The 13,381-nt window shown below is 44.2% G+C and overlaps 1 protein-coding gene across 2 annotated transcripts in view; it reads right to left on the bottom strand.

Moving 5' to 3' along the window:
• The window catches only part of DGCR2 (DiGeorge syndrome critical region gene 2), a 51,046-nt gene extending 37,736 nt beyond the window's left edge, over nucleotides 1-13,310 (bottom strand). For both annotated transcript variants that reach the window (XR_008745729.1, XM_055795437.1), the window contains exon 1: nucleotides 12,924-13,310. Coding sequence is in view for 1 of the 2 variants with exons in the window: in XM_055795437.1 (XP_055651412.1) it covers nucleotides 12,924-13,002 (79 nt within the window). In the remaining variant the exon portion in view is untranslated. The remainder of the gene's footprint in view (nucleotides 1-12,923) is intronic.
• Between the last annotated feature and the right edge of the window lie 71 nt (nucleotides 13,311-13,381).

The raw sequence follows: 13,381 nt of genomic DNA, 5'->3' as shown, positions 1-13,381 counted from the left end.
TACGTGTTAGAGGCACCGGCATTTTCTGCATGACCTCAGCATGCAGTTTCATGAAGTAATTAAAATTGTGACAGCACTCCAGCTGAAAACTGTAAATCCTTAATGAATAACTAATGAACATGCTGTATTACTCAGTGTTCTGTCATAGTAAGTTACACTAGATGACCCTAACATCCATCAAAAGATTTTGCAGCACAGTAAGGAACAGCAGCAGACTCCTCCACCTCAACCCCTCATATCTGTTCTCCAGACACCAAGCCCCCTGAGCCAGGAGGACAGGGATGGGGAGCAGAATGAAACCCCCATAATCCAAGAGAAAATGCTCAGTGAACTGCTACACCACTTTGAGAGACAAACAAATCTACAGGCCAGATGGGATCCACCCAAGGGTGCTGAAGGAGCTGGCAAAGCGCTCACTAAGCCACTTTCAATCATTTATCACCAGCCCTGGCTAACTGGGGAGGTCCCAACTGACTGGAAGTTAGCAAGCATGACACCCATCTACAAGAAGAACTGGAAGGAAGATCCAGGGAACTACAGGCCTGTCAATCTGACCTCAGTGCTGGAGAAGGTTATGGAGCAGATCATCTGGAGTGCCATCATGCAGCACGTACGGGACAACCAGGTGATCAGGCCCAGCCACCAGGTGTTTCTATGAAAGGCAGGTCCCGCTTGACAAACCTGATCTCCTTCTATGACAAGGTGACCCGCTTAGCGGATGAGGGAATGGCTGTGGATGTTGGTTACCTAGACTTTTAGTAAAGTCTTTCCCATAGCATTCTCATGGAGAAACTGGCTGCTCATGGTTGGGACAGGTGTACTCTCCACCGGGTAAAAAGCTGGCTGGACGACCAAGCCAAGAGTGGTGGTGAATGGAGTTACCCAGCTGCGCTGGTCACACGTGGTGTTCCCCAGGGCTCAGTACTGGGGCCAGTCCTGTTTGGTATCAATGATCTGGACGAGGGGATCGAGTGCACCCTCAGTAAGTTTGCAGATGACACCAAGCTGGGCAGGGGTGTTGATCTGCTGGAGGGCAGGAAGGCTCTGCAGAGGGATCTAGACAGGCTGGACAGATGGGCTGAGGCCATGCATGAGGTCCAACAAGGCTCAGTGCCGGGCCCTGCACTTGGGTCACAACAACCCCACACAACGCTACAGGCTTGGGGAAGAGCAGCTGGAAAACCGCCTGGCAGGAAAGGACCCGGTGGGGGTGCTGGTCAACAGCCAGCAGCATGCCCAGGTAGCCAACAGCATCCTGGCTTGCATCAGAAATAGTGTGGGCAGCAGGACAAGGGAATTGACCGTCCCCCTGTACCTGGGCACTAGTGAGCCCACACCTTGAACACACCTTACAGCATGTTCAGTTTTGGGTCCCTCACTGCAAGAAAGACACTGAGGTGCTGGAACGTGTCCAGAGAAGGGCACCAAAGCTGGCGAAGGGTCTGGAGATCAAGCCTTATGAGGAGGAGCTGAGGGAGCGGTTGAGTCACCACCATCCCTGCAGGTATTGAGATGTGGCGCTTAGGGACATGGTTTAGCAGTGGGTTAATGGTTGGACTCTATGATCTTAAAGGTCTTTTCCAACCTAAACAATTCTGTGATTCAATATCAGTGTTATACCTACACCCTGCACAAGCTTGGAACTGACCCAGTTTCTCCTTGCTCACAAGTGTCATTCAATGCAATTCATTGTCTGCTCTTTGTCTGGAGGGCAGACTCAATGCCAATAAGGATTAAAAAAAAAATAAAAACAAATAATAAAAAAAAGCTAAGCAGCACAACAGACTCGGCATTCAGCCAAAGCAACAACATCACAGCTTCTTGAATGGGAACCCTGGCTACGATTTCCTAAGACTTAGAAAATACAGACGTTGTGCTTTATGAATGTGGACACTTATTCCTAGGACTGAGGCAGAAAAAATGTATTTCCCAATTCCCACGTACTGCTAAAACCACACAGAAAATACAACTTTCTACTTGAATTAAGCCAAAAATATACCATGAATTAAGCAATGCAGCATTCCAAACTGAAAACCAGTTTATTTTCATAGCAGTGAGGATACCAGCTAAGCAAGAGGCTTGCATTCCACACTCTCACAACCCCCAAGAAACCGTTATATTATGACAGTAAGTAAACAGGCAGAAGGGAAAAGCAAAATACAGCACTGGCACAAACAGCACTCAGTACAAACAAAAACAAAGTCATGGGTACTTGAGAACCCTTTAATACGGCTCAAAATTAAAGCCTACAGTTCCTCTACATCAACAATCCTGTTCAGGACTTCAGATGGTTTGCACAGCCTCAGGTGGGACTTAAGCATTTTAGTACAAGCGACTTAAACCTATGCAGCACCAAATTTTTGTCCCTTTCCTTAAATAAAGCCCAACCAGTAAGTGGACTGTGAAAGCGCCAATCACACCTCACAACTAAATTCACTCAACAATTTCCAGCAAGCTTAAGGAAAACAACCAAAAAAAATACAGAGTGCAATGCAAGTTTTGGAAAGCCTACAGCCAACGTAAGGGAATGAAGCAATGACAGCCCTGCCCCTTCAAAAGGCAGGAAACCCCCATGTGGTCTGCATCGCTCAGCAGTTGTCAGCCCACCAGCACATGTGTCGCACTGTCACCACGGTGGGGTGGCTTCCCAGGTGGGAGCAAAGGGAAGCAGTGACCTGGGGTAATTAGACCTTTGCACAAGACCCTGCAGACTCCCAGCTTCCTCATCCCAGAGGATGTATTGTGGACAGACAGAGGGGACATGGGAAAACATAGCCTTAATAAATCCATGGTGTGACGCAAGTGTACTACAGCAGAGGAAGTATAGGGACATAGGAGACAAGCGCACTGGAGTCCAGGTTTCATTAAACCCCACTACTTATGAAACATGCTCATGGGTGCTAAGAAAACAGCACTATTCCTCACACAGAATTTAAATAGTCTCACACACACAACATTAATTCTCCCAACAAATGCAACAACAGAGAAAAAGTCCATTAAGAATGACATCAGTAGTGAAATACTCAGCAAGTAATCAATCCTGTCCAGAAAAGAGCACCATCAGAAACAGTACTTCCCCCCCTATAATCCATATAGTCAGGCTGGGACTGGCAGATTATCCCACATACACCACAAATACCTAAACTACCTGGTAACTCAGCTTAGCTTTTTCCAGATTCCATATTCAATCCCCACTTCAAACCTTCACCTTCCTCTAAACACAGCTTTTATGACAAGATCCTCATACTCCACTGCATCTAAATACTCTAAACCATCATATTCATGACACATACTCTGCTCGCTCATTTGCAGTTCTTCACAAAGCTGGGGTCATTCTGAACAAGAAAAAAGCATCTGGTTCTCAGCTGTTGTCTTCACAAGTTTTCAGCATCACCTGCACCTCTTTCCTCCCAGGAAGCATCTACACTGGCCCTTCACCTATAGAATCTCAAGTACATTTCAGAGTCACCTCTGGGATGTTCATAACTACACAGTGGTGCCTGCAACCCTTGAAGGACCAGTCTGGTAATCGGAAGTATTTGAATACCAGGAACTTTTTTTTTTTTTTTTTTTTTTAATTTCTGACAGTCTCTGCACAAGATGCTTGCTGAAAAGCCTCTAAAAACAGTCTAGAGAAACTGCTGCTGAAAGTGAACTAGAAAGTGCTTCTTTATCTTAACCTAATACCTGGTAGCTGCCTACTCAAAATTACACCAAAAAATCTAAGCATGTAAGATGGTTTGTCTCCTCTTCCAACCAACTGTATTGTCAGGATTAGAGTAGTACACGTCCTATCAAGTAATTTTGGACCAATATTTATTCCTATGCAAACCAGCTTTCATTTAAGAAGCATCACTAAGGAAAGAAGCTGTATTCCCTTTGACGAAATAAACTGTCAGTGTAAAAAAAAAATAAATGCTAAAACCCAACAAATACTCTACAAAGATCAGAGTTTTCCAGAGGGAAGAAAAATTTAAATCCAAAGTTTTACATTAACTATATTAGTATTTCATTTAGATCAGGTTTCAACAAGAAGAGCATTCAGATGAAACACGATAACAGCAATTCAAGAACTGTCAGAGCAATCAAGGCTAATTTGTAGCCACCATTAAACTGAAAGTAGGAATTGCCAGATTTCAGCACTGTTAGTTAGTAAGCCCATTTTACTTTTGACAAGACAACACATGTTCCTACTTTGCAGGAAAACAAAAAAGTTAGTATCTCATCTTTCGGGTTTGTTTCCTGCCCCCAGTCCAGGACTGAATAGTATTTAATCATATCCTCAAACTTTCACTACAACAGCAATGCAAACAAATCAATAAAAACATGTAATTTAAGGCCAAGTATGTATTTACAATACCTCACTGAATTAAAACACAAGGAACTGCAATAGTCTTTAATGCCAAACAGGTGACAAAATCCTACCTATGAAATCAGATATTTTTAACCACCCCATTCTACAAAAATAAATGTCATTTCTTAATTTCAAAACCAAATGAACATGAAAGCAGCTCTCTACAGGGCCCTAAGGAAGGTCATGGTCTTGAATAAAAAAAATGTGGTCTTAAATAAGAATCTAACAATTCAGGGAGACAGGAAACATGCACATGAGCACTATTCAAATGCAGGTCGCACTAAAAAAAGCTTTTGCTCCCATTTCATTTTTTTCTTCACATCTTGTACAAAACTTCATGAGCAATCACCTAGAACACTTAAAAGCAAAAATCTGATATACAGAAATATTCTGACCTCACATACGGAAAACCCGTTTTATCCTTTGCACAGTAGCTGGTGCAGTGGCTATCACGTACTAGAGCAAATGGCTCGTGCTTTGAATAGCATTCCCCTGCTCAGCTGAAGCTGAACATGGCAGGAATGCAGCCAGTGTCAGTCACTGATGTGTTTGTCCACATTGTACGAGATACTGTGCTTTCTAGTTCCATAGTAAAACAAATACCTAAACAGAAATTTCATATCAAACCCGTAAGTTTAACAGTTCTATCAGAAGTCAGGAAATAAAAGTCCAACACATTTACAAAAAGCCAGCTAACCCTTTAAGGGTAATTTTCTCATTTCCCACACCTTGTAACAGCTCATGTACTGCCAGCGCTCTTCAGCTCTTCAACCAGCTTCTATCATGCACATGTGTCAGGTACTACACCATGAAGCTTGATCTTTGCCATTTTTTAGCTGTTGCATCAATAGAAAAATTATATTCAGCTTCATTACTGCTCAAAAAGACACAGATGATCACTCCTATACTATAGTGCCTTTGAACCATTTCTCTCCAATCCACTTACTACCAGTACGGAAGGGGGGGAGGGAGGGGGGGCAATGCTTCACATTAAGCCCTTGCACTTGGATCTCACTCCTGCAAGATCCACAGTTCTTCATACAGGTTTTTCCAAGATCTCATTAACAGAGTACATCTATGTTATTGTATTTTAATCAGTAAAGAGGAATTTAGGCATAACAATTTCACAAATCCAGACAGAAAACACAAATACAGTTTTGATCACCCCTAGATTAAAAGAAGTTGCAACATGTTTTCAAAGTTAAGTGTACATAAGGCAAAATCCTACTTGGGCACAAACTCAAATCAAGCAGGTATTAGAAACAGGGTTATTTGCTTTCTTTTAAATTGTATAAAAGATGACACATTACTTTTAAGTCAGAAGAAACCTTTCTATTTAAATTGCTAAAGAAATATTAGCACAGACAAAACATTCAGATACTGAAGGAAAACACTAACTCAGTTTTACATAAAATTCTTCTCAGACACCTACCCTTTTATCACCCCATCTATCTTCCCACAGAGATCTGAGGGCACAGCTGGGCTGGGAGAGCCACAGTCCAGGCTGGAGCTGACCTCCCTCCACACAGATCTAAGGGCTGCACTCACCCACTTCAAACCTCAGCTGCTGTGGCATTGCCCACTCTGCAATGCAGATTTGTACGTCAAATCACAAACTGATGGAGGCTTCAGCATTTCAAAGCAACATCTAAAGCTCCCTCAAGAAAACAGTTGCAGCCAGCCCAGTACACCCAGGATCGTTCTACCAGAAACGGCACTTAATCCCGTTTTTCTGCTAGCTTTGGTTCCCAAATAATTTCACTGGGTATTCCAAGTAACTGGTCTCATAGCAGGAAAGGTATGAGGAAGCACAGCACAGGAGGTATATGAAAGAGAAGACAACACAGGAAAAAGCTACAGGAAAATAGGACAAAGAAAAAAAATCAGTAAGTTAAGGGAAACGTCCCAAGAGCAGCCACTAAAAGCTAATTCTGCATCTCTACCCACTGAGCTGGCTGACAATTGTCAAGCACTAATCAATAAACAGAACAGAAGCTAAATATAATGGTTAGATCAACCAATTTTAATTAACTAGGAAGTTGAATGTTATTCTGTTTAGCTATAGTTAATGAGCCAACTATCAATTGCCATTAAATTTAAAATTGTATTTCTAAATCATCTAAATGGTAGGCATCAAACACTAGTAACAACTTCGTTAGGAGTTCCATATAGCAAATACCATTAAAATGCTCTTCATCAAACCCAGAATTAGCAGGCTGACCATTTAATACAACAACAAAATTAAACAGTTCACAGGAAACCATGAGATACCCAAGTATTTCAGTTTGGGGAATGCAGATTGAAGGTTAATCCCGAACTCACATTTTTAAGCAACTCGGTAGCTAGAGTTCTGCTACAGCTCAAGGACGACTTCACCAAACGATGTGTGATTTCTCCTCAACTGAATAGGTTCTCTACAAAACCATCATGGGAAGTACAGTGCAAAGGTGTGAGCTTGCCGTGCAAGGATCTTGAATGGTTATGGAAACCCTTCCAGAGACTGGAAAGCCAGGAAGGAACAGCACTGCCAGGCACCCACCGCTGAGAAACTGGTGGGTCCTGGCATCCAAACGGTCTTGGGAAACTGCCAAACTGTTATTTAAAACTCTGGCATACGACAGACACATGCACAACACTGTATTTAGACATTAATAGTAAGTTGCAACTGCAGAACAAGCAACAGACTGGCAACTAGACTGACCAAAAGAATCTGGTGTTTGGAGTCTCTATCACAGGAAATCATTAAAAATGTGCCAGACTAATATCCTTCAAGAATCGCCCGGGTTTATGAGATTTTGTTTTGGGACAAGATGACAAATGATGCAATCTCTTAGTATCCCTTCTAGCCCTAAGTTTCTATCAGTCTACACAGAACAAAAGATTAGCAAACCTCTTCCCATCACAGAGGCAAGGACCAGCAGAGCCTCTCATCAGCTGTGATCTGTTCCTTTTCCATCTCAAGGACTTCCTTTCTCAAGTTATCAGTGCAAGAACCCCTCACACACTTACTTCATTTCAAAACACAAGACAAACTCAAGCACCCACGTTAAACCCTGAAGGGCAGGAGCAGGAATGCTGCTGAGCTGTTTCCAGGTTCTGCTCTGGCCAAGCTTCAGGTACTAGAAATTCAATTTGGGGTGTGCAGGCTCTGCACAGTGCAACGCATGCAAGCTCAACAAGAAGGGCTGCTAATCACAAAATAAATTAAATGCATCCCATCAGATTAAACAAGGCCTTATAAAAGTTAGAAGAATTCACCACATAAAACCCCAGAGAACCAGGCACTACTCAAAGATGGACCAGAGAGATCCATCTTGCACTACAATTCAACATCAAAACCAGCCCTAACAAAGCTAATTCCAGGAGACAGGGTAATTCATTGGAGTATTGGCTGGTTGTCTGTCATTCACTAGGGGACTTTACATCTTTCACACTTAGCATCTAAAATTCTTCTCTCTTCAAGCTAGCTGTGCCTTTCCCCTTAATTACTGAGAACGAAGCTGCACTTCAACAGCTGCCTTCTCGTGCTACAGCAAGAGGCTGCAGGGCTGCTCTCCGTCACTTCTGCTGTTCTGGCTTAATCTTCCTTTACTCCCAAACCTACCAAAGGGATGTAGAAGTCGCATGTTTGCAAACCCTCATGTTCCCCTTCTCCATTATTACTTCTCAGAACCAGAGCAATGCATGCAAACAGCCCTCTGCCTACTGAATTTCTTCTCCTTTACTTTGTAGCCACGACTAGTAGCAAAGAGAAAAAAAAAAAAAAAAGCCTTATAATTAACACCAGGAATTACCAGTCTTAAAGTATCAGACCTGCTAATAAGGTCTGATACCTTCTGCCTTTTCTCTCTGCTACACTGATAGCAGCCGCATGAAAGCCTTTTCAAACCCATCAACCTCGCTTTGCAGCTTGTAACAGCAAACAGCAGAGCACAGGAACACCAGGAAACGAGCACACTAATACTTAACAGTAGGAAGTAAAAAAAACCCAACCCTAAAACCAGTGGATTAAGAAGAGGATGAGGGGGGAATATAAAACTGGAAGAAAGCCCAGCCCTGCTTTCAGCAAAAGTGAGGAGGTGTGATAAAAACCCTTCTGCCCCTCACATCTAGAAGCCCTCACTTGGGAATTCAGCTGAACAAAGGCAGGGACTGCAGCTAGCAACGACATGGAACTGGGTAAGTGTTATTCAGCACAGCTCTTGCTAAGGTAGAGACAGTGAACAAAAGGCAAAATACAGGCTTCTATTTGCCTGCCAACAAACTCCCTTCAGAGCAGAGGAACGCAAACCAGACATTCAGTCACAGCACACAAGTGGATCACCTTGAAATTATGTTGATTGTGGGTCTGTTTAGACTTCTACTTCCAGGAGTTCTGCCTTGCATTTAAGACCTACAATTTTTTATTAAGTGACAAGAAAGAGCTGGCAATTTAAACACACTTGTCAACTGTATTGTGTCAAGATACCAACACCCCACCAGTAAGAGTATAATTGCCAGCTGCGTGCAAGCAAACACCGAAGTGTATGAAAAGTTCAATCTTCAAGCTGAAGTTGTGGGTATTTTTTATTAGACCACTTGGACTGGCAAGTCTTTCTAAGCATTGCCAATTAGATAAATTGTGCAAAATTTTCAAAAACAGAACTTTGGAAATAAAATTACTTCCTCTAGCTAGCTTTGAAGTGGAGGAAAAAAGCTGCAAGAACAAGAACTCAACTGGCTTTTAGCTGCCTGGCAAATGCTCTAATAAGAAAGCCCGATGACCTACATTCACAAGGCTCTGTACTAAACCATTATTACAAAATCCAATATAAAGCCTGACCAAGTTAAAGTGTTTTCCATTAGCAAGCAGCAGTATCATGTTAGAGAAATATGAAAACATGTTATTGTCTTTAGCAATGATCTTAATTAATCCTCTAAACAATATTTTGAAACATGTCATCCTAGTTATTCCAGACTGTTTAAGTTCCCAATGTTAAAGACGCTGAAACCTTTGATTTTTGATTGTGCAATGGGATGATGACAGAAACAGCAATTTCTTACATATTCTCAAACTGTGCTGCAAAACTGAATTAGTAATTATTTACATCTCCGATGTTTTTTCAGCAACCAAAAAAATACATTAGTGTTCAGAAACTCAGTCTAAATCCAAGCTAGGACCACTACAGTTTACTGTGGCTCAGTTAACACATCACTGAAATATTTCTTCACATAAAGACAAGAGCTCTCAGCCAGCTAGTCAGATAACCCAAAGCAGATGTTTCAAGTTGTCCCAGAAAAGATAATATTAAGCCAAACCCTACTGTAGTAAATATCCCCAAGAGCAAGTATCTGAACACCAGATATAATCAATTCAGTAAGTGTTTATAGGAATAAATATATTTAGTCCTTCACTGTATACCCATATAGCTGGAAAAGTCCAATACGTTCAGCTTCAATTCACATCAGCAGCTTCCAAACACATGAGTAACAACTCAAAGAGAAATGCCCTACTTAAAAAAAAAAACAAAAAACAAACCTCTTTCAACAATTATAACAACAATTATAAAGCAAGCAACTAGTCAAAACAAGCAGTTGATGGCCAAAACTGTTAGAACAGGAAAGCAGATAATGGGACAACAAAATCTGAGCAGAGATTCTCAGAGACACAAAATTACCATTAAAAGTCCACAGATTCAGAAAAATTTAACTGCCCACCATACCTTCAGGAACCCAAGCCTCCACGGCTAGGGAGGATGTCATGGTATGTTGGAAGTACCCGATGCTGTTAGTGACGCAGTAGTGTAAAACAGACTCATGTAACCAAGATGGAAAAAATCAGGAAAAAACAAATTTTAATTAATTTCTCCCCTAATTTACTAAAACCCATCTCACGTTAAATGTGGAAAAAATAAGTCCACATAAAATCACTGGCTTTCAGATTGCCTGAAAAGATACTACAGTTGAGGAGGCTTAAAAGAAGGTTTTATTTATCTGAAGAGCACAGCAAGAACATGGATACAAAGCTAGCGTCAAATTAACATGGAAGCACAAAGAGGTGCCTGATTCGCTGGGACTGAATTGTGAAGGGACTACACATTCATCTCAGAGTACATAAAACCTCCCATCACTCTGCAGCACTCAGCTGATAGTTCCAAGTACAGATTTAAGCTAAGCAAGCTGCAGGCATCCTTTCTAAACCAATGAGACAGTTGCTACAACACACAGGTTTAAAGAAGGAAAAAGAAAAACACCACTAGGAAAATAAATTCTAAGTCCAAATACACTTCCCTTTCTGAGGAAATCCATGCACCTCCCCCAAAAAGACAAGGAATACTTCTTCACCATTGATTAAAACGACAAATTTCATTCTGTACATCCTCTGCACTTGCATGAACCAGATTTTCCCTGCTGTTATTAGGTTAGCCATCCTCTGTTTCAGGATCAATCCACATACTATTTAATCTACTAAATGGGTGATCTATTTGGGACAGTAGATTCAAGATATCAAAGTAAGCTAAAAAGCAAACAACATCGGCAAAAAGATGTGAGGCCACCCTGAAGTGATGGGCTCTCTTCTGAGGAGGAAGGAGAGGCATCACCATGGACAGCTCAACCACCACACTCACTGGAGCCTCCAAGTAAACAGTATAGATGAATGTATTCCAAGTGGAATTTGGAAATTCCTCATGCAGCAAGGACTTCTAGCTGCAACAATACATCCAGTTGGATAACTTCGCATTAGGTTCAGGAATACATATGGTTCAAGCAAAATTTCGAGGAATGCATAAATAGCTGCCATAGAGGAATCCTAATGCTACTGGTTTCAAAGCCAGTGGTGTATAACCTGAGCAGATGAGAGTTAAGGTTTGCTCACAAGAAGGATGCTTCTGCCAGCATGGCTACAGCACCACAAATCTCTAAAGCAGGTACATTAGAGCACCAGTGGAGGAAAAAAACCAAAACAAACTACGTTTGCCTTAAAGAAGCAAACCTTGGTGAAAAACTTGTCTTAATCAAGCATCGGCTGCTGACAGATTTAGTATCAGACTGGAGCAACAAATGTTCTGACACAATATGAAAAATGCCACTTTCTAATTTCTAGGAGGCTACAGTGCTCAACATCAGCAGAGTTCAGGGTCAAATCAACCCATCTGTAAAAGTACACACAGCTACAAATCTCTGCTAAACCTTTTCAACCATTAATTCAGCTGTCTGTAGCACTTAGTGCCAGCTATAAAGAAGGTTACTTGAAATCAGTTTTACATACTATCTTCTCCCAAAGAAAAGCCTCTAGCCCTAAGCAACTCCATGGCTGGGTGTTGGGGTTTTTTTCTGGCCACTTAAGAGCATATCATAAGCTGTATGTATTTACTGCACTGCCAGAAACAAGCTAAAACAAAGCAAGGCACACACAAGAGCATTTTCAACATCCAAGTTAGTTATTTCAGTAAGACTGCCTACACTGACCCAATTGTCTTTCAGCTGTACTGGGAACTTACTTAAATGCAGTGCACTAATACTGTTACGCTTTATTAGTCTGGCTCATAAGAGTTATTTCGAAGAGAAAGAACCAGGGGATTTCAAAGCGCATCATTGTTCTTACTCTCCTATTTACGAAGGAGAGAGCATCACCCAGGAGCAGTTGCACGGTGCGATGGGAGGATGGCTCCCAAACCTGCAAAGCCACTCCAGGCAGCCTCACGCTTTGGCTATTCATGCTTTTTGGCAAGAGCAGCCCAAGATACGTGAGGGCTCTGCCAAGCTCCAAGCAAGTTCAACACCCAAAAAGAATCCCCAACTGAGTGACATACCTAGCAAAGCTGTAGCTTTCAACCAGCAACCACCAAACATTTCTCCAAAGTTAACATTTTAAAGCACTGTGCCTAGCAGCTACCACGCAAACTCCATCACTAAACTGCTTCCCTAAAAGAAGCAAAAACAGAACTGGGAAGATGACATACAAACCAAGATGCAACAGGGTTTTTTTCTCTTTCCAGCATGATCAAATGGCACTTTAAAAATGAGGGGGTTTGCCTTGTTTTGTTGTCATCCAAGGCCCACAACATAAAAGCAGGTTAAGTAAGAAGCACCTGAAAACTTAGTCATGGCGCCGCATTTCTACTGCTAATTACCTGTAGGGTTATGCAGCTTTCTGCTCAAGCTTTCAAACTTTCAAACGAGGATTTTTCACCCTAACGCACAGCCCTCTCAGGACACTGCCAGCCGGCACAGGGGGCCGATGTTTCACCCCAGGATTCACCCAGGTCCCGCATCTTTAAAAGTGCAGAGGAGCAGCCGACAGGCCCCAGCTGAGCCCCGAGCAACCCCCGGGCCCGGCTCTGGGCCCCGGCGACCCCGGAGCCGGACCCCTCCGGGCGCACCGTCCCCGGCGGGAGCAGAGCGGCACCGGCAGCCCCCGCCGCTCACCGGAGGCTGACCCGCAGGCTAACCCGGAGGTTAACCCGGCCGGCCCCGGGCCCGCCGCTCGCCCCCCGCTCCGGGAAGCCCCCCGCGCCCGCACGGCCCCAGGCCCGGGACCCGCCCGCAGGCTGAAGAGAACCGGCATCCCCGGCCCCGCCGCCCCTACCTGGCCGCAGCGGCTCGGTGATGCTCAGCACCAAGAGGAAAAGGAGGAGGAAGGTGCCGCTGTCCGCCTTGGGCACCATTTATCCTCCGTTCATCCTCCCCCGGCGCAGCGCCACAAACCCGCGAGGAGGGACGCGAGGTGCGGCGGGAGGAGCGGCGGGAGGAGGGGCCGCCGCCGCCGCCGGGCCCGCGGGGGGCCCCCGTCCGCACCGAACTCTTCCCCTCCCCCGTCCGCCGCCGCCCCCGGGCGGGAGGCAGCGGCCCTGGCTGCGGCGGCGGCTGCGGCGGCGGGAGCAGCGCGGGGGTCGGGCGGCGCCACGCTGCGGGCCGCTCGCCTGGCTCCGGCGACGCACAAGATGGCGGCCGCACCTCCCCGCCGCCTTCCCCCCGCGCTGCCACGCCCCCTCCCCCCCCCGCGCGCCGCTCGGCCAATCGGCGAGGCCGGGGCGGGGCCGAGCG

The sequence above is a fragment of the Falco peregrinus genome, chromosome 2 (assembly GCF_023634155.1).
Source record: "Falco peregrinus isolate bFalPer1 chromosome 2, bFalPer1.pri, whole genome shotgun sequence".
In the NCBI taxonomy this organism is placed as follows: domain Eukaryota; kingdom Metazoa; phylum Chordata; class Aves; order Falconiformes; family Falconidae; genus Falco; species Falco peregrinus.
The sequence above is the reverse complement of the archived record's forward strand: the minus strand, read 5'-3'. Positions and strand labels throughout refer to the sequence as shown.